This window comes from Neolamprologus brichardi, chromosome 5 (assembly GCF_056152115.1).
Source record: "Neolamprologus brichardi isolate AB-2024 chromosome 5, ASM5615211v1, whole genome shotgun sequence".
Taxonomy (NCBI): domain Eukaryota; kingdom Metazoa; phylum Chordata; class Actinopteri; order Cichliformes; family Cichlidae; genus Neolamprologus; species Neolamprologus brichardi.
Genome location: NC_142108.1, coordinates 23,245,621 through 23,273,301, shown reverse-complemented (window position 1 = coordinate 23,273,301; position 27,681 = coordinate 23,245,621). Strand labels below are relative to the sequence as shown.

The 27,681-nt window shown below is 37.4% G+C and overlaps 1 protein-coding gene across 11 annotated transcripts in view; it reads left to right on the top strand.

Moving 5' to 3' along the window:
• Positions 1-27,681, top strand: part of ptprt (protein tyrosine phosphatase receptor type T) — a 307,462-nt gene that overhangs the window by 234,574 nt on the left and 45,207 nt on the right. For all 11 annotated transcript variants that reach the window (XM_006783003.2, XM_006783002.3, XM_006783004.2 and 8 more), the window contains 6 exons: positions 2,020-2,174; positions 7,855-7,935; positions 8,053-8,088; positions 20,344-20,436; positions 20,952-21,061; positions 24,668-24,755. In XM_006783003.2, the coding sequence (XP_006783066.1) occupies positions 2,020-2,174; positions 7,855-7,935; positions 8,053-8,088; positions 20,344-20,436; positions 20,952-21,061; positions 24,668-24,755 (563 nt within the window). The remainder of the gene's footprint in view (positions 1-2,019; positions 2,175-7,854; positions 7,936-8,052; positions 8,089-20,343; positions 20,437-20,951; positions 21,062-24,667; positions 24,756-27,681) is intronic.

The following is a 27,681-nucleotide window of genomic DNA, read 5'->3' as shown; positions in this document are numbered from 1 at the left end:
GACTACATGTTTTTAGCCTTTTTCACACTTTAAAATTTGACAAGCCTTGTGGGCCCCTAATGACACACAACGTCTGGCGAGTGGTCAGGATTTGGACACATCTGTCTAGTCAAGGTGTTGTCCAAGCCCAGAGTTTCCTCATATAGAGATGAGTCAAACTGCAGAGCTTATTTAAGTCACACTGCCGAACTGTTCTGTATCTAGAGAACAATATGTCACACTGATATTTAAAAGTAGCACGTTAATTATCACTTCTGTGTTCGTCGGTCATTTTTTGAGAGCAGGTTTAGAATGGACTGGCACTCTTATCACTTTTCTTGTCTTACTGACTAGTCAAAACATTTAGGCAATAAGCCACATTTAACCGTACAGTTATATACTTTACTTTTACTTTACTTGATTTATATAGCAAATTTAATAACAACAAAATGTTGGCCAAAGTGCTGTACAAAGATAATAAAAACAATTACACGGTAACAAATATCATCAATAACAGATATCTGGTAACAGATGACCACGTGGGTAGATAGGTAACTCTCATGCGATGTTGAAAGCTAATGAGTGAAAATGTGTTTTAAGATGGGATTTGAAAAGACTGACGGTTGGGGCCTTGCTAATGTGGAGAGGTAAATAATTCCACATTTTCGGCGCCACAACCAAAAATGCCCGGTCACCTCTGTGAACCAGCCTCGACTTAGAAGTGGCCAAGAGCAAGAGGTCACTTGATCTTAGAGTTCTAGGGTGCATATAAGGCTGCAGTAAGCCAGACAGATATTCTGGAGCCTGACCGTTCTGCAATTTATAAGTCATCAACAAAATTTTGTATTTAATTCTGTATTTAGTTTTGTATTAAATATTATATAGTGCTAAATTCTATGAATTTAAGCAGTTTTTGGACTGTGGCAGTAAGCCGGCATAACAGGAGGAAACCCACACAGCAAACTCCACGCAACAAGGTCCAAGCTTGGGTTCAAACCAGAAACCTTCTTGCTTTGAGGTTACAGTACTAACCACTATATTATCGTGCCCGCCTCCTTGTATAGAATATGATAGTAAAAATATGCTTTATCTTGATATTTCTGTTAGTTCTGGTGAATCTATTGGACAATGTCAGATTGTAATGGTTTTCTGTCTCTTCTACCATCTGGTCTCTCAGCGGACCCAAAACTGAAGGTTCAGGCAAAACTCAAAATAGTCTATGCAAAATGGCCAACAGATGGGCGTTGTGGCAGATAAGTGGAAAAAATATCAAAGGATACATTCACACTCAAGGGGCATCTCATCAGCAGTCACTGCATAACTACCCTTACCATTATATATAGTCAGTTTAGAAGCCCCACATGTTCTGGAAGTACTGAATATCAGCCTCTCCACATTGAATCATATCACCTGTATTTCCCCCCCTTGCTGTAGTAATATAAGAGGGGACAAAATAACAGCTTACCCTGTAATTTCTAAGGCTTTTCTATACATACATAGGCCATTTTTTTAAAAAAATACTTTTTTATGCAGTTTGCTCATTTTTCAACAGGAAACAGCCCCTTAGAATGATGATATGGAGAAACTTTTTTTATTGTTGGTAAAACACACCTTTTAAAAAGATGTTGCAGATGCACATGTTTACTTCCTGATTGGGTTTAACTACTCATTATACATCATCAAAATCATATTCCTTGTCATTTTGACATAAAGAAAAAAATATATGTTTTATATAATATTTGCTGTGAAATGTGTCTCTGCCTACACTATTGTGCACAGAACTCACTGTTCATTCTTATATTGCCATTTATTCTCTTTTGTTTCAAGTCACTGCATACAATAAAGAAAATGTTCTCTTTTCTTAGTGTTCTCACCATAACTCATCTTCCAAAGAGTATTGTTGTTCCGTGAAGAATATTTCTTTGCATATGTGCCTTTGTGTTTACGCACTGCATGTGGATGTAAGGAATTGCATGCATTTCTGTATGTGAATAATTCATCGTTGTGTATCCTTGTTTTTATGTTTTTGAACCTCTATAGAAAGTTGGCAAAAAAGCAGAAGGAAACTGCTAGCAGCTCCACTCAGCAGAGGGAGATGGGTCCGGTTACCACAGCTGATAAGAGCACCACTAAAGTCAGCACCTTACACAAAGATGACCCCTTTTCCACCTCCAACCAGGACCTCAATGGGTTCAGTAAGTCAAAATGCTCTGCAGTTCTAGCCCTAACGTGCATCCAGAAGATATCAGCTGTAAATGGCACCATAATGGGGGGTTTTTTTACAAGAAAATATAAAACTATATTGTCCTTTCCACATTGTATTCTTTCTGTAAAGTGTTAAAAAAAATAACAAAAACCCCACAGATTGAAATCATTTGCTGTTTCTCTTAAAGTTAACTTTCACATTATAAAGTTTCTTTTCCCCTTGTCACTCCCTAAAATATGCATATGCCAGGACTCTGTACCATTAATCATTTTGTCACATTCATTTATTTAAATAGTGGACATTTCATTTTTATAATAAAACTCTCCATATGGCCGTCTTTCACCCATAGTGTGTTGTGCTGCTTCACTAGCCTCCATCGTACTTAGTGCTGTTTTAACAATTTTCAGCTGAGCTCTCTATTTTTTCCCTTTATGTGGTGCTTTATACAAGTACAATATAAGTGTGCATATCCTCTTTCACAGCATATTCCACACATTTCAACTAGGTCTTGATTTGTTGGGGAGTAGTCCCAGCTTTTTGTAAAACTGTGTGTGATTCTGATGTAATTAGACAAGACCTCTCAGGAGGGCATTTTCACTTGAAAATGTCATGCTGGCCTTTTGGGAGTGCTTGACCACTGAAAGCCAGGGATGGTGAAGAGGGACTAAGTACCAAGCTAATGCTGGACGTAATTGCCTGCACTCTTTTTCTAACTGTCCGTGCTGCAGTTGTGACGTAAAATAATGTTTTTGAACTGAAAGTACTTAAAGCAGACCACTTTTATCTGGAGTGTAGGACCTATATATACTGTAAAATTAGCAGGTGATGTTTTAATTTTGACAGGTTACTTACCTTCAAATAGAGCTTACAATTCGTTTTTGCATTTGCAACATATAGAAAAAGGAGCTAACCTTCATCTTGACATTTAATGTTTTATCAGCCATAAGTCCACAGGTCTTTGGACAATGACAAGGATTTTTTTGTAATTTTGCCAGTTTACTGACACCTTAAAACAATTCATCAGATTACATTGAAGGGCAGCTTTAATTCAAGGGATTAAACACATGCTTTGGATTAATTGTTTAAGAATTGCAGCCATTCGTACACAGTCTCACTTTTTCAAAAGCTCAAAAGTAATTTGACAATTGACTTAAATGTTTTTATGGCCAGGTGAGGCTTGTTCCCTCATTACTTTATAACAAGTTAAGATATATAATATATAAGAGAAAGAGAAAAAACCTTCTACAGTTGATTCCAACTTTTTAACTTGCATTTAGTAGCTGTTTCAGTATAATGTCCAAAGAGATGTTGATGCAAATGAAGAAGCCCATCATTAGAGTGAAAAACCCAATAACAGAGTGGAATCATACCAACCCAATGCATAGCACATTATCTGGTGGGTGGAGGCATGCTGTGGCATTGATAATCTAACTGGTGATGAAAGTAGCACGATGAATTCTAAAGTCTACGTACATGGCTATACTCTGCTCAGATTCAACCAAATGCTGAAAAACTGATCGGAGAGCACCTCAGTGTAAACAGATAATGACCTAAACCACAATGCAAATACAACCAAAGATTTTCTCAAGGAAGAGAAATGGGATACTTTTAAATGGCCAAGTGAGTGGCCTGATCTGGAAGCTGGAAACTGAAGGCAGAAAGACCCATAAAAAAGCAGCATCTGATGGTGGATGCACTAAAGACCAGTTAGAGTATCTCAAAGGCAGAAATAGCATTTGGTGATGTCTATCTGGCAGTCATTGCACAGAGTCAATAAATACAAAGAAATTTGTTGTTAAACAAAAACTTATGGACCAAACTGTAATTCCCTTTCTTCAATTAGAAACAACTACCCCAGGTCTATGAATATGTTTATGTTTTTTGAATGTATAAGACAGAAGCTTGACATCCTGTGCTTCTTTAGAACTTACTAGACCTTCCCTGTAGCCAAACAAAAGCATTGAAACTGAATTTCTTTATGCAATTTTTCAGTAAATGTGAAATGAAGATTTGGATATGTAAAAGAGACTTGACTTTGCCCATTGTGAGCTTTGGAAAAATGGTACAAAACTTTGTCAAGGTTACACGTATAAAAATATGACTCATTCTCTTTTTTTGTTCTGTGCTTACAGTGTCTTGTGAATATTTGAAAAAGAAATAAAGAAATTGGAAACACACACACACACACACACCATAGTCACCAATTCAAGCTCAGTCTTAATGAGACAGAGAAAAATGCTGACACAAGATAGGGGACCCAATAATATTTGCGGAAATGGACCCTCACAGGGCAAATAACCTTTCTGTGTTATTGTGTTTTCACCCAGTCACCAGCTTACTTCACAGGACATTGCTGCCAAAGCAGATTTCTTTTTGTATGCAGGTACACTCCTCGCTGTATTAAAGTTGAGCTTCTTTCTCCGGCACATTAGCATACAGTGCCGGTACACATGAGACGTGAGGGATTTTATCATAGAAGAGGAGAAAATATGTTGTGTGGGGGTATTAGGAGAGGAGAGCAGAGGGAAGAGACTAGAGAATAGGCAGAGGAAAGAGGACAATGGAGAGAGAAGACGAAACTTAAATAATCAGCAGTAGAGAAATTGGGCCATTGTATCAGAAAACGTTACACAAACAGAGTATCATAGTTTGAATAACAATTAGGCGGGACGGGTGAATGGATGTTTGGTGGTGTGTGTGTGTGTGTGTGTGTGCGCGCTCATGTGTGCTTAATGGGCATTCATCATCCATCCATTTTTTAGGACATTAGTCTACTGCCGCTTTTTCTAAATAAACACTATTCCTTTTTATTTGGGAAGAGAGAATATCACACATTGGTTATAGAATCTGTTCTTGGTGTTTCACGAGGACTTTCATTATTACATAGTAATCTGGTTATCAGCAATATTCCTAAAGTAAGAGACGATTCCTGAAACCACCTTACCCATTTGAAACCGCAAAATGACAGCAGAGGTTTTTTGTTGTTGTTGTTGTTGTGTTAAAAAAAAAAAAAAAAACGTTGTGGAGTTCTTTTCGTGTCTCCGTGGGTTTGCTATCCCAGGTTTCTTCCATAGTCCAAAGACATGCCATTAGTGGACTCAGGTGATTCTAAATATCCTTTAGGTGTGTATGTGAGTGTGAATGTTTGTCTGTCTCTTTGTGTGAGCCCAGACCCTGCCTCTCGCTCTACTCACTCCAGCCCCCTGGAAGATGGATGGAGTCTGACACTAGCACTAATTACAAATATAATATATAACTACTATATGCTTAAGTAAACAATACAAATGGAATGTATGTGGGAAACCAAATCAAAATAAGAGAAACTGCAACAAAGTAGAGATGAAAAAAAAAAACCGGCATGAGAGAGAAAAAGATGGAAAACAAATGCACATTATCTTGTGATCTGCTCAGTGAACATAAAAGGAACCTTTTTACTTTAGACCATCAAAATTCACAGATAGTAAAAAACAAACACATTGATAAGTGATGTCTATGCTAACATGTAAATGAGCCAAGTTGCTACAGACAAAGAACAGTTACCTTTAAGTGGGCGTAAACATGTGCATCCATATGCATACAGGTCTTAAGAGATAAATATGTGTAGGTTAGCTATGTCATATAATGTGGATTATTGAACAGGCTAGGTAGCATATAATATGAAACTGTCAGTTTCCCAGCACTCCCCTTAGGTTTTGTCTTATTGTATTTGTTTATATGTGGGCCTCTGTCTATCCCAGATATCATTTATTTATAGACCCCTAGAGGTATGTGTATATGTGAGAGGTAAAGTTTATGTGCAAGGACTTATAGCTTTTAGTCACTGTTTAATAAACGAAGTCCGTCAGTCACATTTATTACCAATGACATATCTCCTAAACTACTTTCAGCTTTGGTACATTGATCTTATTTCCATGGTGGCCAATTTGAACTGGCAATAGCAAGTTTGACTAACCACCTTGATGAGACAGAATGTTACAGAATTTCAGTAAAATAAAACTCAGTAAACTAAAAAAGTACACTGTAATGCTTTTGTTCCATCTGTATCTCCGATAACCATAAAAGTGACAATAGATGCAAGCTTAAGTCACTTCAACAAATGCTCATGGTTCTTGTTTTGTTCTGGAGTCCTACTTTCAGCCAATTTATCATTTCAAGGGCATTAAATACTGAAGTTTTGTCAGTGCTGCTGGCATCTCACATAAAGGCATAAAATGTTTGGCACTGGGCTGTTATGCACTGGATTTAAGGGTATACTGAGACAGATCTGTCACTCTCATTTGGAGTTAAACTGTGTGTCCCGAGCTCACCGTTCATATTTCTGTGTATTTCTAGGAGACATATGTAATTGTCAACTAATAAGTGACAAATTACATGAATAATATTGTTACTTTCCAAGGGATGTGTGAAAGTAACAAAACGTGTCCAGGTTGAAACAAAATGAGACAGGGAGGCAAAATTGTTAAATTAAAGGCTTTTATTAATTTCTATTACTAATTAAACTAAAAAAAAGAAGAAGAAAAAACAAAACCCAGGAGTTGCTCACTAAACTGAAAAGAAAGGCAAAAAGCTAAATGACCAAAACACACTGCTTTCAACAAAGCAGGAATACACAGCCACCGCAGATAGAGCTCACAATCTGTAAAACCAACAAGGATCTAGACCAGGGGTGGGGAAACTCGAGGCCTCAAGGGCCGGTGTCCCGCAGGTTTTAGATGTGTCCTACACAGCTGATTTATATGGCTAAATGATGTCCTCAGCATCTGTTGAAGTTCTTCAGAGACCTGGTAATGAACTAATCGGTTGATTCAGGTGTGTTGACCCAGGTTGATATCTAAAAGCTGCAGGACACTGGCCCTTAAGGCCTGGAGCTTCCCACCCCTGCTCTAGACCTTACCTTTCTCTCTCACCTTAAGTACTCTCTTAATTGCTGATTAGAGTCAGCTCTACAAAAAGGGTGGCACCTAAGGCAGGAAGGGTCAAATTAGCACATGCAAGTACTGTGTTTACAATTTCCCTGACTTCTTATCAATGACTTCTTTAAAAATGTTGTTTTAATCAAAACTGACATATCATTGGTATGGTATTATAAATCCTACAGAATGCTTATATTGTGTTTTCTAAAACAAATTGTGATCTTCCTATCCATTGGTCTTTTTCGGTTTTGTTTTTACACCAGATTTTAGTGCACAATTATTGGAATATAAGCCCTGTTATCCTCAAAATTCAGTATTGTTAACTATAATGGTGCCATTAGTTTTATTGAGTTGCCCCCTGAACTGCTGAATATAGCATACTGATCTGTCTTTATGTGGATTTTTTTTTAAATTTCATGTCCTATGATATTTTGTTTTTCCTTTTCTTTTCTTATCAAACCTGACCCTCTTATTTTTCAACCTCCTGATTCCTGTACCTCTTCTCCTTCTCGTGTTGCATGTTTCACTTTCTTACTCTTATGCTTGTTTCATGTAAAACTTTCACTGTACAACTTTAACTTTTCATTTTATATATTTTTTTTGCTCTTTCCTGTCTACATTTACTTCTCCTTGTCCACCCTAACCTCCTTCTCTCTTTGTCTCTCTCTCTCACATCCTCCTTTTTCATCTTCCTCCGTTTTTATTGTTTTGAATTCTTTTTTTCACCTTCTTTTCACCTTTCTGTCTCCTTCCCAGCTTCTCCTTCTCCCTGCTCCTTCTCAGTGCAAGGAAGCAAGATGCTGCAGAGCAAATCCCTGCTGAATTCCTACTACTCAGGTACACACACATCCTCACACACTATCTGTCTATCTGTCTTGTAATTTTACATTGAATTGAATGCTATTCATAACTGAACCCTTTTTTTTTTATTTATGACTGTGAATATCTTTGCAGTGTCCAAAGAGCCAGTTCCAGCCACAACTTCTATAGGTAAGAATTTGGATTTCTATGAGTTTCCTTTCTCAAGGCATAAATCGGATGTACTAATGTTTGCAATACGCAATTTATTGCTAATTGCACTGATACATGAAGCTTAAAGTCTTATTTTTTCTGCTTGATCTTGAAATGAACTTGAGTCCGCTCGTACTCAAACGCTAGGAGAAATGTGTCCACACACAATCACATCATTTACACAAGGACAGAATGAAATTGCAAAACCATTTTCCTGTACCTTCTTTCTGTTTTTTTCTCTTCATTTCCTCCCTCTCTTCCCTTCTGTTGGCCAGATTGACACATTCTTTGCCAAGAAGGTTGGCTCAAGCCACTGCCAAAGTGTGACGTCTGTGTATAGCTTGTCTTTGCATAAGTGAACCACTTCACACAGTCTCACACATTCTGCACATGCAAAGGATTTTACAGGAAAGTTTGTTTTATGTGATTATAGTTATCAGTCAGCTCCTAGCTCATCCTCTTCTTGCCACACCTCCTCTCGCCAGTGTTCTCGTTTTTCTCCAAATGTTCTACTTCCACTTTCCGCTCTTTCTTTTGATTGTGGAGTTTCTCCGTTCCTTTTCACTGTTTCTATTTTTTCATTTTTCACAGTGCTGTCCAAAAGCCTCTCCCATTTCTTTATGGTTTGCTAGGAAGATTGCAAATGGGTGCAGTGATTTATCGAAATGTCCAAAGATAAACATATACAAGCCAAAACCAATTCTGTACAATTTTTAATAAAAAAGTTGCTTAAAAGCTTAAAAGTCAGTATTTGGCATAAGCACCTTTATTCCACCTCAAGCCTTCTTCTAATTTCGCAAAGTAGTCTTAAAGAGTAGACTTCTTGAAGGTTTTTGTTTTGTTTTGTGTTTTTTTTGTCTGCCTCGTGATCCAATCTATGTCAAGATGGTCCCACAATTCTTCCATATTGTTGAAGTCTGAGTTCTGGGGAGGCCAATCTATGACTGATGTTGTTCCATTATATGCCTTTCTATCACTCCTAAACCTTTTGCCACTTTTGAGCCCAGTTTTTGTGTAATTTGCCATTTACACCCACCATTCCATTGAGACCATTTCTGATGAGGTTTCAGCAAACTGTAGATTGATCAAGGATGATGTCAGTTCTTTGATAGCCGTCCACCCCACCCTCATTTCTTAAGGACATGAGTTTCAGATACATCTGTGTAGACAGTTTTTATGCCTGTCGGAAAATCACTGTCATAAACACCCATTTTTGAGTTGTTCCTTCCCTAAAAAAACTCACCAAAGTAGACAATTGTAGAAAAATACAACTTTTATTCTATAGCAGTGATCCAACTTTAATGTATTTGAGCTTCTTTTCTGCAGTTCATGCAGTTGGTACAGAGGTTTCTGTGCCATTTGCCGATGAACATCAAGGCATGATGAAGCAGAATGCAAACAAATGCTTGAGCGATTTGTGCACAAATTTGCTGTCATACATCTTCATGTTATGACATTAGTGTTTTATGGAACCATCTGTTCTTACTACAGTTCGAAAATCAAGGGATGCAAAATGAAACTTGGATCATTACTCAAAGAAAAATCCGCTACAATTAATACACAAAATATAGAAAAAAATAGATTTCATCCAGTGAAAAAATAAATAGCAGAGCTTACATATTTTTAAGGTCTAAGAAATGAAAAAAAAAGTTTCCTGGATTTGATAAAGTTTTATCTCTTCCTGCATAAATGTCATCTGTAGTCATCATATAGCAGCAGTCTAGGTGTTGGTTGCACATCATCCTAAGCATAACAGTTTAGGTTATTATCATCAACATCATTATCCAAGGTAACAAGGCAGAGTGTAGAAGAGAAAAAAGAGGAAAGAGAGAGGAACAGGAAATACAGATGTTAAAAATGGAAATAAACCAGACAATATGCAATAATAATAACCTCAATGTATTTATACATTGTAAGCATAGTGGTCAGAAGACTTCCATCCTTTTACTAACTTTCTAAGATCGTTTTAAATATATTTAAAATGGCAGTGTTTTCATTATTTTCAGTCTGTAATACCCCTAACTTAACTTAAAAAAATCCACATACTTTTGATGTCTTCTATTGACCATACAAACCAAACAGCCTCTGTTGCAAGACAGGAAAACAATGTGAAATGTACGCTTGAACCAACTTGACCAAGCAGACAGCAAATAGTACATATCAATCACTGCAAGCCTGAATGTTAAAATACCCTTTTAATAATTTTCTTCTAGTCATACATTATCATGTTAACACTTTAATTTCTAATGAGTTCAAGAGTTCTTTTTTTCTAGGTGACTTCTAAAGGCAGCTGAACTTCAATCTATAATAAATGGATAAAAATCATATTACTTTAAAAGTAAGATTCCTACATTTAAATACATTCAATGCCATTCTGGCTTTTCAAAATGGATAATAGTAGCAGGAGCCTCAATGATGCTAGTGAGGATCATTTTTCAATAGCTTTCAGGAAGAGCTGAGATAGGTGCAGAGAGAGATAGAGAGAGAGAAAGTTAAGAAGACAGTAAAAGAGACATACAGATTGAAAGATCAAAGGGAAGTAAAAGGAGCTTGAATAAATCCACTATGCAAAGAAAAGCTTTTTTTCTTTCTTTTCCTTTTTTTTTTGCTGTGTTTTGTTTTTTTCTGGGGCAGCAGGAGGGCATGTGTGTTTAGACTCAGGCGTTTTTTTTGGCTCCGCAAAAGGTATTCCATAGAAATGCACATACAACCTTGTTGTTTTTCTCCTTAAGTTTTTGTTGCAGAATATAGACAAAAATGCAAATATATAGATTAAGAATCAAGAACACATCACAAAGTTACAAATACACAGAGTACACACTCACAAATATCCATATGCACATACACCCAGCACAGTGTTAACACTGATGCGACATAAATCCTGTGGATCAGTACAAAGCCACAGCGGCATAGTGTGCATTTTATGTGCAAACACGTTTCTGTCTAAAAATCAATTTGTCAGACACTGATGTATGTTAAGAGGTTACGCAACACTGTTCTCTGTCAGTTCACAAAGGAAGTGTCAGCCTTTTATACCCTGCCAAGGACAATCCTTTGCTGCTGTTAACACAGAAGTCATGTTTTTCTATGGATCAGGAGCTTTCTGCGGTTAATTAGGTACACACAGTTGCACAAATACTATGAAAAACACAGACGCATAGGAGCTCAAGAAAAAGACAATAAAAATCTGTATTTTAAATTCCCCTCTGCATATTCCTGCTTGCCTTTAAAAACCTTAAAGTTGGGAAAACTCAAATCAACAGAAGGTTACAGCTTCAAACTTTCAAGGGTTTGACTAAATTTGACTGAAGGCAGAAGTGCATTAAAAGGGATCATTTGTTCAGTATATTAATTTGCTCCCCTAAATCATGATCAGGGCCCTGGTAGAAGTAGCACATTACTATAGGTAACTGTAAATATGTCAGGTTTTGGGGCATTTTTTATCAGTACCTTTTATACTCTTACTATATATATATATATATATATATACTACTGCTAAAACATTTGCTAATAAGGACAAGATATAAGTTGCAGGCGATCCAAGTGCCAGTGTCCTATGACAACCATTATTGGTTAAAAGGTTTTACATGCATGTAAGTGCATTTGTTCAAAAAAATGATACGCAGGAAAAGTGATGAAAAGATTTTGAGCAAACTAACATAATGAAAAGATGAGAATCCTTGATTTTTTTTTTCAGTGCATGTTTTACTGAAAGAAACGATTCAGTCCAAAGACCTTGTTGATGTGACATTTTCCAAAAAAATATTTTGCAGTGCAAGTAAGTAGAACACTTAACAGCAACTGTGCTGCTGGCACAATGAAAGTTGATGATCGTCCAGAGTTACCACCTGTGCAAAGAGCACATATTTTCTATCCACAGCCGTGCTCGTATTGGAAATATCTCTTCTTTTTTTTCCCAACCATATTACTGAGGGCCAATTATTTTCCCAGTCCAGTTCAGCATAGCATCAGGCTGCATGTAAGGTGATTATGGCTAATGGTAGTCATTTTGTTTGGCCATAATGTGGCACTGCTGGGTAATTGAAGGTGAGTGCAGGGTTGAGAGAAGGCTTTTCTAAACCTTATGCTCTTAAGGCAGATTGAACCTCTGTGCTCTTTTTCAGCCACATCTTGACTGCCTGCTTACACAGCTTATATTCAAGTCTACTGGTCTCTCAGACATACTTCCTTTTGACTGGGGAGCCACAGCTAAACCCAGCATACCAGACCTTTTTGGCAGTTAGTTGGCTCATTTTGCTTTAATGACTGGGATCCTTTTCAGTTTATTTTTCTTCGTTCAGTAAGGCTTAGTGTGAAAGGGTATAGGAACATACTAAAAATACCAATATAAAAAAAATGGTTTCAGATGAAAATGCAATGAGCAAATGAAAATGCATAGTAGGAATATCTCCAGGATTTATTTTATTTTATTTATTTTTCTTGGCATTCTGACGATCAAAGTGTGCGGATAAAAATAGGGACATGTAAACTAGGTTGAGGTGTCTGGAGCCCTTATCCTTATCAGGATCAGGGGGTACATCCTGGACAGGTCACCAATGATGGTACATGTCTAACACAGATACAGACAACCATTCGCACTCACATTCACAGCTATGGGCAATTTATAGTCACCAATTAACCTAACCCCACTAATTGCATGTCTGGACTGTGGGAGGAAACTGGAGTACCTGGAGAGAACCCACGCAAACATGTGGAGAACATGCAAACTCCACAGAGAAAGGGCTCAGTGAGATTAAATCTGATTTTTTTTTTATACTAAAACCCCCCAACAAACCTCTTTGCTGCCATATTGCATTTTCAGATTCGTAGGTTGAATTCAAGAATGTGTTGGCTTATTATTTTTAGTAATAATATTATTAGTAGTAGTGGTTTCTTATATCAGGAGTAACTGACAAACATGTGATTTTTGACAGCTTTGAAATGGAGACATTTAACTAGTATAGTACTCACGTATTATTAGCTTTAATTTTTATTTCAATGCATCAGGCAAAAGTCATCAATACTAACAAACTGAATAACAGTACACAGCAAACTGTGGCAAACAAGAATCTGAAGTTGACGCTCCTTTTTCTGGAAAGAGAAGTAGGAGAAGCTTTCTGGCCACCTGTTTCTTTCTCTCTCAGTTGCTAACTTGATAAGATAAGACTCAATTTTTGTTAAATAAGAAATTATCATGAAGCAGACTATTCTGTGTGCTGACTTCACAGATCACAGTTTAAGTAACTCATGTACAAACAAACACCCACCCACACACAGTTATCTCTGTTCGACTATGGTGTCTCTATGTTACAAAGAGGCAGGCTTTCGTGCACATACACACACAGTTATGAGGAGTTTGTGAATAAGTGATTTCTGGCCTTGTGTCATGAGAAGGGAGGTGAAATGAGGTAAACCGCTGGGATACTGTCTAGACCAGTTGATCTCTGTGACCCTCAGTAGATATACATTCTGCTGGTGCTCTTTCTCTTCCGTCATTTATCGCCCTTTATTTCCCTTTTCTTCTCCATTTTTGTTTTTTTGTCATTCTTTTCATCTCTTCTCTTCTGGATTTCAAAGTCTTCTAAGCTGATTTTGTAATCACAATTAGCGAACTGCACTTTAATTAATGACATGATGCTTATATAAGAAATATATTAAATTTTTTTCTCCCCTGTCATTTTTATCCTTTGTCGTTCATCACTCAGACCCACTAAGGCTTTAAAAAAGTATGCATCCACGCACTTGGCATGTCATAAGGTGAAAGGCATGGAAATACTGCCAGTCCATCACAGGGCTAACATAGAGAGGCAGGCAACCACAGACTCTCGCATGCATGCCAAGAGCCAGTTTGGAAGGAGGACTGTGGCAGGAGGAAACCTGCACAGGGACACATGTAAACTACATAACAACAGTGCTAACCACTCTGCCATTGTGTCAACCAAAAGAGAAAAAATACTGTAAAGTCTTTTTTTATTTTTTATTTTTTTAAGGTGGTAAACAAGATCATAAGATGGGTCAAGTCTAGCACAATTGATGCATTAAGTTGCCTATAATTATCTCACGTGTTATTTATGCTTTTTAATAGGTGAAGACCAGACCTATTAAGTGTTCTGTTCTTTTGAAAATATTAGCACCATTTAACAGCAGGTAATGGTAAAAGACCTGACTCCTTTGGGCAAACATACAGTGGCTTGCAAAAGTATTCGGCCCCCTTGAACTTTTCCACATTTTGTCACATTACAGCCACAAACATGAATTAATTTTATTGGAATTCCACGTGAAAGACCAACACAAAGTGGTGTACACGTGAGAATTGGAACGAAAATCATACATAATTCCAAACATTTTTTACAAATAAATAACTGGTCTTTCATGTGGAATTCCAATAAAATTGATTCATGTTTGTGGCTTTAATATGACAAAATGTGGAAAAGGTCAAGGGGGCCGAATACTTTAGCAAGCCACTGTATGTGTACCCTCTTCTCTTGAAGGCCAATTTTACTATACATCGTTTGTTGACTGGCAGACATATTAGGGCTCAAGGGATCTCTTTATTTCTTTTCATTTTCCACTCTTTCATCCTCTGATTGCTGTCTGCATTTCTATCATTTTTTTTTTGCTTTCCATTTCATCCCTTCTCCCCTGGACAGCTCAGTTGCACTTGTATTTTCCATCTTTTATGTTAACGGCTTACTGTTCTTCTACCGGCTATAATGTGTTTCAAATATCTGAGCAATTTTTCATCCATACCGAAGAGAATTTCACTGGCCAGGCTGTGCAGCAGTGAAATAGAGTTGAACTTGACCTTGTGCTTCATTGAAAGACATAAAGAGGAAGAGAACTAAAGAGATAAACTTACCAGCCACAGCTTTCTCACTTTTTTAAAATGCTCGCTGCTAAGATTTCTGTCTCCAAGCTGCATGAGAGTGTTTCCAGCTCTTGAACTTTAGTGCTGTAATATTTGCAGAATGTGTTATTTGCATTTTAAGAAACTGTGCATTTACAAAGACATGCCTGATATAACAGATGTTTCTTCATGCTAGGATGTGTAGCTAGAAGAAAGCGATTGAATGATGGTAGGCATATTTAAAATGAAATGCTGTATTTAATGAATGTAAAATGAGTTGCATTATTACGTTGTAATGCGGAACAGTGGACTAAGATAGGGATAGAATAAAGCAAGAATGGCATGTCTGCCACTTATTTCCAACTACAAATGTCCAAGTAGAAAATAATGGTTATATTTTATAGTGTGTATTGTTTAGCATAATTTCAATTTCCGTTTGAATAATAGTTTGCCTACTCTAATTACAGTGACTGTGCCTGTGTTGGCCGATGGATGCCGAATGAATAAAAGCAGAATTAGATTTGTTATTTCTCTGTAAATATAGATATTCGGTTGCTGCTAATAAAGCCACTTCTTTCATATTACTTGGAAAAAAATATTGTGGATGTCAGGCATTTTTGTGAGGCCAAACCACGGCCATACAAAAAATCATAACTGACTGTGAGATATAATTTAAAGCAATCTAAATTTATAATATGGAGTATATAATGAACATAGTGGTGGTCATGCCTGTGATATTTAATTGCATATACTGTAACAAAAAGGCTAAGCTTTTAATCCTGGAAGACTACAGAGCTAAATGGGAACCTTTTGCCTCCCTTTGAAAAAGGGTATACAATATAGATTTAAAGGCAGAAAGATGGGCACACTAGTTTTGAAGATGGAGTTAAGTGCTAACACAGTGATACTTTGACTCGAAGTCATCCATAACTGAGTCTTAATAAAGTCACAGGGTGGGAGGAGGGAACTTTATATAGCACACTGCCAAGCATGAAGGACTGCATTAACATACACACTCACCGGCAGCATAAACGGCCTTCACACACACGCACTCACACACACCTCACTCAAATCAATCCCTCTCTCTCACACTGTCAACACACACTAGCTGTGCACACCCAGCTCCGTCCTTATATCTGTCTGTCACACACATGCAACCTTGTGCCTGTGGGGTCAATAAATCTCCCCATTAGCATTGAGATGTCTTCATCATAGTCAGTGTTGTGGAGCTACTGCTATGACTCTATTTCATGCCTGGCTTAATGCATATTTGACCTTGGTGAGTTTAACATGTACGCACACGTGCATGCGCCTGCAGACACACACACACATATGCAAAACAGCAAGTACTGAAAGGTACATACACATCCATTTACAGTATATAAAAACATTAATATTTGCATACAAATAATACACATCAACAACACATGTATGACCTTCATGCTTGGGAGTTATTTAGCCAAAAAAAAGTATTCTGTGCGGATACTTACACTTATGTGGCCCCTGCGTTGGTTGTATTTTTACTAACTCACTGGCAACATACTGCGTGTGTCTGTTAGTATGGTGATTAAGAGGCGAACTGATGGATGAAATTGCTACGTTTGGCTGTCAGAAACTAAACTGACTAGACTAAGAAAACGTACAAACATATTCTTGTGTCTTGTAGAGACACAAATGAGAGAGCAGGATAGTGGCTACGAAAAAAAATGATGAGAGGGGGAAAAAGAGAGGCAAACGAAAGCACACCGATTGTATTTGAAAATATGTTGTGCTTGAAAGTATGAGCTTGAACAACTGTGTGTTTCATTTCAGCTGCATTGATGGACTACACTCTATGAGCTATTTCTCTTTATGTAGAGGAACATCATGCCCGGGGCGCATGACAGGACAAAATTCAGTGTACCAAAACTATCATTCATATTTTCACATGCAATTATATTGAAGTTAAGTCATTGTGTCAAACTGATGAAATGATCTCTGAATTTAGAGATTACTGAAATTATTTACTCCTGGCTACCAAAAATCTTCTTTTTAGAGCTATTTATGAAAATTTGGGAATTATTTCAACCACAGAGTTACAGTAACTTAATTATTTTATTCTTAAATGTGTAAAATTAAAAGAGGCGTAAGTCAGATTTAGCTTTTAACTTAAGTGCTAAAGTCTCAACTGGACTTTTCTGACATGATTGTGTAAAGTAGGCAAACGTAGTGCACCCCAGTTCTGTTTCTGCGAGCAGACAGTCTGTCTGTCCTGACCTTTCTCCTTGTTCCCTCCTCTCCTTACGCCTGTCTTTCTTTCACCCTCCCCCGCTTATCTGCTTCCTTTCCCATTTTCTCCACCACTGTGTTTTTCTCAAGTCAACAGCTCTTCTTTCATTCCCCATAATTTTGTCACCTTCTTATTGTGCCTTGTAGTCTTTTATTTCAAGCAACAGAATTTCTCAGCTATTTTGAAACACTTTGCAGACTTCTTGTTTCACCACCTTTTATTTTGTCCTGAGCACGCATACCCAAATACGACCTTGTGAAAGACCTGCTCAGCAGGTTCAGTCTTCATTATTTAGTTTCTGGAAAACCTTAAAACTATTATTAAATTTAAAGTGAAACATTAACATGCACATAGTTATTTCAAGAAAACATATTCAAAACATGGCCATAAAAAACATAACGGAACACAGCCGACAAATCATTAAGTGGAAAGGATTCGTAAGGTGGGAGTGAAGACAGCTATGAAGAGGGGAAAGGCAGTTGGTATAGGTGACATACCCGTGGAGGCACAGAGATGTCTAGGAAAGAAGGCAGTGACTGTTTTGCCTGTCTGAAATAGAGATGTGGCATTTTATTTGATAGTGTTGATAGAGAAATACAGAGAAAGTCAGATGGAGTTGCACTGTGTCTTTGAGGATCTAGAGAAAGTATATGATAGGGTGCCAAGAGAGGAACTGTGAGGAAGTGAGGAATGGCAGAGTATGTGAGGGTTGTGCAGGACATGGATGAGGACAGCAAAACAGTGGTGAGGTGTGTGATTGGAGTAACAGATAGGTGTAAGGTGGGGGTGGGATAACATGGCTCTGCTCTGAGTCCCTTCTCGTTTGCTACGGTGATGGACAAGTTGACAGATGAGGTTAGGAAAGAGTCTCCATGGACTTTGATGTTTGCAGATGACATTGTGATCTGTAATTTGAGTAGGGAACAGGTGGAAAAGGGTGAAGGTATGCACCTACGAAGAGGAATGAAATAGGACTTTTCCTAATTGATGAATCTAGTGATTAATTTTTCAGTCCGATTCTATTTTGATTTGATCGATTATCGATTATTTCCCCATTATTTGACTTGTATAGTAATTTCACATTTACTAATTTATGTATCTCAATGAAAAACACAAATTTCTTCATTTGAATACCTTTTAATAAAAACATTGCAAAATAAAGTTGTAGTAGTAGTACAATCTTATATTAGAGATAGCATTTAACAAGAAATGAAATGCAAACATATATAAAATTAGAAAAATTAAAAGCAAAACATTTAAAATAAATAGCAGCAATGGTGTCTTTAAACAAACAAAATGTAACATTCACTTTGCTTTCTGCAAAAAAGCGCTCTTCATTCACAAACAAAATCCATTTTGTTGCCGTTTTTCACGTTTCTGTTTCGTGTTGCCGCTACTCGCTGCCGCCATGTCTGTTTTGAAAGTGACGACGCATCGGTGCACATTTTTTTACGTCGACGTATTTTACGTGTCGATGTAATCGATTACGTTGACACGTGGTCCCAGCCCTAGAATGAAAGTCAGTAGAAGCAAGAAAGAATATATGTGTGTGTGAATGGGAAAGAGACGAGTGGAAATGTGCACATGCAAAGAATAGAGTCAAGGCAAATGAGTGTCAATACTTGGGTCAACCGTCCAAAGCAACTGACAAGAGAGGTGAAGAAGGGTGCTAGGCAGGATGGAGTGGGTAGAGAGGTTATTTGGGGTTATTTGTGACAGAAGGATAAGAGTGAAAGTGAAGTTTTACAAGATGGTAGAGAGACATGTAATCATTTATGGTTTTGAGACAGTGGCACTAACTTAAAAACTTAGTATATCAGACCGAGATGGGTTGAACATGTGCAGAGAAGGGAAAGTGGATATATTGAACAAAAATGTTACATATGGAGCTGCCAGCTGGGAGAAGAAGAGCAAGGCTTCAAAGCAGGCTCCTGGTTGTAGAGGATATGCAGAGGGCTGGTGTGACAGAGAGGATGGTAGGGATAGGATGATGGAGGAAGATGAGCTGCTGTGGTGACCCCTAAAGGGAGCAGCCAGAAAAAGAAGAGTCATGCTGTTTCACATTACAACCCACAAAAGTGAGACAGAACAGTTGAGACTGAAAGTATCGGCATATAAGCCATGTTACCCCATCACTCAACAAAATGTTTATTTATTAAAGCTATGGTGAGAAGATACCACAGCTCAGATAATCTGACACAGACGTCACACAACCAATTCAGTTTCTTTCTTCGCTTTTTTTCATACTGTCCTTTACTCCTCTCACGATTGCTTTTCACTCAGTATACATGCAACCCCAATTCCAAAAGAGTCGGGACAGTGGGAAACATCAATCGAGATGTGTTGTTACCATCAAATTTACAATGAGCAAGCACTTTTCACGAAATAGTAAAATGCCACAGTTGAAACATCTGATACGTTTTGTGAATTTATGAAATTTGCAGATTTTTACGTTCTGTTTTTATTCAACTATCCCAACATTTCCTGAGTTGGGTTTGCAGATAGTCTTCTCTCTTTGCTCCCTCTTTTGGTGTCTTTCTGTTTTGTCCATTTGTAAATTTTCCCTTAGAGAAAATATCACATTTTACTTGGTTGGCTGAGGTGCAAAAGGTGACTTGTACAGCTCTAAAATGAGGAAGTAACTGCTGAAAACAAATAAAGGTTCTATTAAGTAGTCACACCGGAGCATTCTGCTTGTTTATTCTAGTGAAAAATGAATACAACAGCTATGTTTTAGGTTCCCACATCCTTGCAGATGTATTATGCCCGACCTGAAAATATAAATTGTTTGTTTTTTTGTTCCAGTCACAGCTCAGTCCCCTGAACTCTCATTTATCCCTCCACCTGTGCTCACTATTAGACACCACACATTCATCCAATGAACTCTGTCATTACCCCTAATGAGGACAGATGTTTAATTTAAGTGTCCTAGCATTTTGTTCACCAATTAGGGATAAGTTTTAACACCTTTACTTCATAACTTGTCACTTAAATGAGGAATGATTGTTTTTTAAGTGTCTACAATATGGTACAGGGCAGAATGTCTGCACTTGGTGTAAATGTTGCTAATATCTCTGCCTGTCTCACTTCCATCTATGGCTCTCTCTCCCTCTAACAGATAGTAGCCAGCCTTCCCTTTCCCAGCCCTCTTTGACCCTGCAGAGTTTTCCCTATGGAGGATGCGAGTCGGTGGAGATCTCCTACCAGAGTGGTATGTGGACTGTTTTAAATAGTCCCTCAGTTAGGTGGTCCCTTTCTTTGTTTGGAGGTGTAACATTGACATATCAGGTAATATATATATATATATATATATATATATATATATATATATATATATATTTGACAATTTGTAGAACATTCTATATATCTCAGATTTGAAAAAGAAAAAAGAAGGAAAAAACATTGCAGTCATTCAGCCATGTAGTCGTCTAGGAGTTAAGGAGTTAGCCAGTAGCTCTGGTTCTGTGTGTTCTGTTTAGTATTTTTGAGTAATTTTTTGTTCATTGAGCAAATTTAGGGTAATTTAGAGAATGGATTGGAATTTCTCAGAATCAGAATGAATGAACTTCCTAAAGAGTGAAATGCAATTTGGTAGAACAAGTTTCAGGATCCTTGCATTAATGCATTCATCCACCCACCCACTCACCTTCCCACGTACTTGTTATTCATCTTTGTGTTTATGCACTCATTTTTCTCTCTCTCTGTAAAACGTTTCTGTTCCTGCAGGTCAGTTCCAAGCAGGCCAGTTTCAACCAGCTATTCGAGTAGCAGACCTCCTCCAACACATCACCCAGATGAAATGTGGCCAAGGCTATGGTTTTAAGGAGGAATATGAGGTGAACACACACACACACACACACACACACACACACACAGGAACTTACTGAGAGTGACAGTAATGCTTCTAGTAGTGATAATGTCAAAGGTCATAGCTGTAGCTTAGCAGTAGCAGTTTAGCAGTAAGTTGGGAATATGAGTGGCCTCTTTTGCAAAAGTAGCCTTAAATGTTCTCTCACTGTTGTTGCTGCCAAGTTGTGCGACAACTGTGTGTTGGTCTTTTATTGTTCCTGAATAAGAGTGTGAGATTGAATTTAGTTTAATGCAAAGGCAAGCTATCAATTATTAACTCTTCATCTCATCAATATTTGAAAATTAAACAAGCAGACGCTGTAGTAAACTTTTTTCTTTGCATTTGCTGCTGCTTTTCTTTTTAATTAGTTTTTTCTGTTTTTTTTACTTAGCGAAAACCAATGCCTAATCTTTTCTCTTACATTTTCAGCAAGTTTTTCTTTAGTTTTCTTTTACTCAAACTGTCAGTCTTTCCTTTATTGCTCTGCTTTGAAATACCATCCATGCTTTAATTTTTAGCATTTTCTTTCACTTCTGTTCCTCACTTTTTGCCATCAATTCTCTTTTAATGACATTCTGTTGTGCGGTCTCTTCATACACGAGTGGTGCATTATCTGTCTGTCTCTGCCGACTGTTTGTTTAGAGCACAGTTTATCACATATAGACATTTTCATAATCATTCTTTGTCACTGGCGCTCTGCCATACCCTCATTTTACTCCCAAATCCAGATTTCCAGATTTCATTCATTTATTCCACTACCAATCTATTCTTCCTTACTGTCTTTATTTTATTTTCTCTTCATTTGCCTCATCTCTGTCACTAGAAATAAATCTTTGAAAAGGCATGAGAGAGACTCTGTTTTTCCTCTATCTCCTTCAACCTCCCACTCTCATAAGAATGAATATTTTCTATTACTGACTCTGCTTGCGTGTTGAAAATTGTCCCTCCGTGATACCGTACGTTATATTTTCATTTGCTTCCTGTCATTTTGGTTTAAACCCACTGATACGTTTCAGGGGAGAGCAAATGTGATTTATTGTTGAATGTGTGTATGCCTCTGTGTGTGTGCATTAGAGCGAGAGAGAGAGGGAGAGAGAGAAAAAGAGCTGGTAGCTACCAGGTCTATCTATTTAATCTCAGAGATTAAAAGGAGACACTAGACAGTATAGAGGGCCCCACTTCTAACTTTTTCAGTCATTTCATCAGATGTTTGATTTACTTTTGAGGTAGTTTTAAAAGACAATGTCCCATTTAATGTATGTTTCTTGTTATTTAAATGTAACAACAACTTTAGTCCTGTCAATCCTACGGTTAATCAAAACTTATATATAAGTAACTCCAACATCCTCTTCTATCATTCCTTGTCCTTTCACCCGCAACCGTATAACCGTCTATAGCAAATTGAGTTTTCTAGAGGAAGCTACTAAACCCAGACAATTTCTCTCCAGCTGTCTCCAGTATTTTGGGTGTGCGTGTGTTTGTGTGTGTGTCCGTGTACGCGTGTGTCTTCATCTGTCACCGCAACCCATATGGAGCTTTCCTGTCCTTGTCTCTGCATGCGATGTGACCTCCATTGTTGAAACCCATTAACCCCACTAACACCAACAGAAGCCACACTGTCAACATTTAGCTCCTCACTGGGATTACACCTTTTACTTCTAAAGTAATATTCCACATTGTTTGACACCTCATAGGGTGGACGAGTTAACTAGCTATTATATCTTTACCCTTCATGTGATGCAGTCCAAAAATATATAGTGAACCTATTTCGGTGGAGAGTTTTTGGATGATGCAGATCAAAAGTGTAAATAATTAATTCCACCGTAATTATATTGTAAATAGAATATTTTATTTAATTGAACTCTTACTGCAGAAAAACCTAAAACACCCACTCAGCAGTGCAACAGAGACTGTGTGTGTGGTCCACCCACTCAGTGATTTTATACAAAATGCTAATAATCCCAATCAGCAATAGAATTCAAATAAGAAGAGTCTGATTAAAACTGTGTTATGTTTTCAGGTCAAGAAAATACAGCCAACCCACACCTCATGCAAATGTTCTCTCTCTCTTACACATGCACACACGCACAATCTCACTCTCTTGCTCTCACATGGTATCACACATGGAGCTTCTAACTAACATTAGAGGACGACACAATTTTCTGTCTTTTTGGTAAATAAACATGAACTATGCAACAGTGGAAAGTCCTACTTACAGTCCACACACACACACATTCTCACACACATGCACAGACACACATATTGGACTCAGACGCATATGCCACTTGAAACAATCCATTTTCTGCTTGACTGAGCAACAAGTTTAGGTGTTTGTCTTTCTGTCACAATGTGTTTGTATTGTCTAGTTTGTGTGTGTGTGTGTGTATGTGCATGTCTGTGTATATAGGTCATAACGCTGTTCAAAAGTGAATGCTGTTGTCTGTTCTTAAGCTGTTACTGGACTAAAAAAGGACTGTCCTTTTGTCCCTGTAGTGAGAATGTGTGTTTGTGTGCCCATATGAATGAGCAGTACTAAAATAGTTCAGTGTCCATATGGCAGCCTTTGGGAGTTGGGGTTTGGTTGCTTAATGCAAGCTTGAGAGTGATCTTATACATGTGCACACGCCGACACAGGCACACACACACACATTTTCAATAAATCATAGTACACATTCACACATACAAATATTTCAACAAATGTGTGCATAGACAAATCAGTTATGAGAATGCACAAATGCAATGACAAGCACACCCACACACACATACAGATTTTGTCCTTGCCATGTTTGTAAGGTTTGTCACATAGGCCAGTATCACAGCAGGGAGTAAGAACAATCTGTCTTCTCTCCTCCAGCAAAGGGCTGAAAGGATATTGTCTTTCAGACCAAAGCAGCAGAACAATGAACTCAAAGTTTTTGTCTTTTTTTCAGCTTTTCGTCTATTTACCTGTGCATTTTGGTTTCAAATATTAAAAAAAGAAAAAAAAGAAAAATAAAAAAAGAACATCTTCCCGCTTCTGTAAAGTTGCAGCTTGCTGGCAGTTGCTTTTTTAAATTCAGTGTAGGAATTTAAGCAGATTACCTCTGCCAGTAAAGCTGGAATGAGGTTATGTTTTCAATCCTGTCTGTTGGTCTGTTGATTAGATATCTCATATTTAGCTGAAATTTGGCAGAACAGTTACCTGGCTAAAGTAGTGATCCAGTTGGGACAGATAAATCTGGTATTATGCCATTAGAAAATATCTAACCAGAAGTTCTGTGGTGTGTTTACTGACTGGAAAGTCTAACTTTTGTATATCCAGGTTGACAAATAATAATCACTGCCTTTATCCTTTGTTTCTGTGAGAGTGTAGTTATGTTTAAGCCACGGACTGTTGATTGTCTTTTCATTCATATTCATATTCATTTTACTGTTTCAACTTCTGCCAGCCCATGTGTCAGTATACAAGCTCTAGGCATCAGACCATATGTGCTTGCATATTTCTGTGTGTTCATACTCGAATATGAAACTATTTGTGTGTGTGTGTGTGTGTGTGTGTGTGTGTCTGTCTGTCTGTCTGTCTGCACATGCATGTGGACATGTGTATGTTTAGGCCCTGGCAGAGGGACAGACAGCACCCTGGGAAACAGCCAAGAAGGATGAGAACCGCAACAAGAATCGCTATGGCAACATCATCGCTTGTGAGTACTGCAATGACAGGAATGAATACTCCTGCAGTACTTTTTGCTGAATGTGGCTGTGTTACGCATTTAGTAAAGTTTGAACTGTAATCTGGCCTTGTGAGGTTTAGTGTGGTTATTTTAGTCTTTATTTGATACTGCTTATTTTAATTTATTTATTTTAGCCATTTTTACCATGGTGTTTGTTTTGACTGACTAATTTGGTTTGAATATTGGCTTAAATATGTAACCGTCTCTTCAGTTGGATTTTTCTACAGTACAAATACGTTTCTCCGTTAACTGTCCAGCCTGAAGCTTCACATTAGTTTGGTGTGCTGTGTTTCATTTGTAACCACAGGATTTCATTTATGAACCATTTGGTAAAATACTAATATCAAGCATTCAACCTTGCGGCTCCACCTCACACACCTTGCTCACACTCATACACGTGTCCTCCAGTGCATTTCAGAGCAAATCTCTGCTACTTGCGCACTTGTAAAGTGTATAATAATAATAATAATAATGATCATAATAAATTCTGCATGATGGCATTTTGGTTTCGATTTGTTTAATAAGTAAGCATATGTCTTGCTTTGTTTTTTTTTGCATTCCATCAATTTTTCTCTCTGCTCGCCCACCAGAACCCTCTCTGTGGTATAAGAGCACCTGATTTATAAATTAAGCCCTGAGTAATAATATGAATTCTATGAAATCAGATAAAAAGTACACACTGCTGTACACACAGCACCACAGTGACTTGTGGCAGAGAGTTTTACAATACCAATTACAATTACAGTAAATATAAATACATGGTGATGAAGGAGACTATTGTTAATATTTATATTTCCCATAACTTCATAAGTCATATTTTCAGGGGTAACTTGCAGAGGAGCCAGGTTTCTATGGGTCCCCTGTAGTTCCCACTTTGGGAAGTGGTCTCCTGTGATCGCTTTTGGATTGGCTCATATGCATGCATTAAACAAAAATAGAAACAAAACATCTGAACAAATAGTTGTCTCTGTGAAACTAATTGCATTGAGTGTGCTTGATGTATTAAAGCATTGCCAGAAAATTCTCTTCCCTCTATGGCTGCTGTGAGGTTCTGTTTGTAGCTGAAATGCATCATCATCTAAACTGTTTGAATAACATCAATAGCAAGTTTTCATTATCTTTAAAATTATTAGGAAGACAAACAGGTACAAAAATATGCTGCAGTATGAAGGAGGACACCCTCCTTTAGCTGCAGAACTCAAGTCCATATTTATGGGGCTACATACACCCCTAAAGTGTCCTTTACCTTTTTTGCAATTAAATTCAGTTTTATTTTCATTGCGCCAACTCACAACAACAGTCATCTCACGGAGCTTTATATTGTAAAGTAAAGACGCTACAATAATATAAAGAAACCTCAACAATCAAACCTATGAACAAGTATTCCTCACTCCACCAAACTTTGGGTATGTCATCGATGGAATCGATGACATACCCGTAGATGATAATGGATGGAATTATCTGGTGACTTGGTTTTGAACTGGGCTTTGAAAGATGTCCACTTGGGTCAACACACTGACCAGACCACTTTTAAGAAATGCTACTTATGATACGCTACTGTAATTATACTGAAACATTGATCTCTGACAGCAGAACCATTTAAATTAATGAGGGAATTAAGACAAAAACAAGAAACTCAAGACTGCATGTTAATATAGGACTTCAACTTAATTTTTTTTATTATTTTTTTTCAACATCTGCTTCGCCAAAAAAAAAAAAAGACTTGGAAAAAAAAGATGCTTTTTTTGTGTAAACCAATATCAGATTTATCAGTCACATACTTACAGTTTCTCTGGTCAGGCAGAACAATCTTCTTGGATTCTTAGCATGTCTTTTTTAAACTCAACATTTATGATAGCTTTTTTATTTTTTATTATATTTTTTGGTCATCTTTGTCAGTGTCTGGATGCGACATAGCTTGATTATAAATGAAAACACTTGCTAGCCTTGCAACATTTATGCCTTTCTAACACTATTAACATCAATCTCTTGGAAGAAGGCAGTGTTGCACTGGCACTTTCACCATTTTAAAATATATGATATTGTAAGCATGTCCCTTATTTTACTTGTGTCATTTTGTTTTGTTCAGAATTTCCAAATAACACAACATGAAACCATTGCAAGTGCTGCTATCTTGTTATCATTGCAATAATAAAGCGAAAGGATAATAAACTCACTATTGGTGCTTTTCTTTTGTTGGATGCTCTTGCTCATGTATGCTAAATTATTGGGGAAAGGCTTATAATCTTTAAAAGAAAAAAATTAATTTAGAATTTTGATTTTAAGTTTATGCAGAAAGAAAACCATCTTTTGGCGTATCGCCAGCCCCCCCTTTTTTAATAACACAATATCAAAGTCGACTAAAACATATCCCCGTCTTTGGTAAGTCTGATACACATGTAAAAAATAAGTCTTTGCAGAGGGATTTATTTCAATCCTTGATGATCAAAGCCACCAGCCCCTATTTTATTCAGAGAGAAGGTTTTTTTTTCTTAACATTCATTTTGGAGCGTAGACAGAGTGCTGTAATGATATTCAGATTGGGGACCATACGATATGTAACGTAAATGTGATTGTGTTTGGTCATTAGAGTTAGCATGTGAATGTGTGTGCATGAATGATGTTTGTCTGATTGGATGTTCTGTAGAGGAGTGTTTGTGTGCTTGCTGGTTAAATTGTACATGGCAACCTCAGACCTCTATTAGGTTTGAACAAGAGAAGCATATTGTTTGGCTAAAGTTTTAATAAGCTCCTTATGGGTGTGTATCTACATGTTTTAGCATGTGTGGCTTTGCCTGACCCACATGGCCAGTATGATCCAGAAGATCACACATATGTGTGTGTGTGTGTGTGTGTGTGTGTGCGTGCGCGTGTGTGTGCGCGCGTGTGTGTGTGT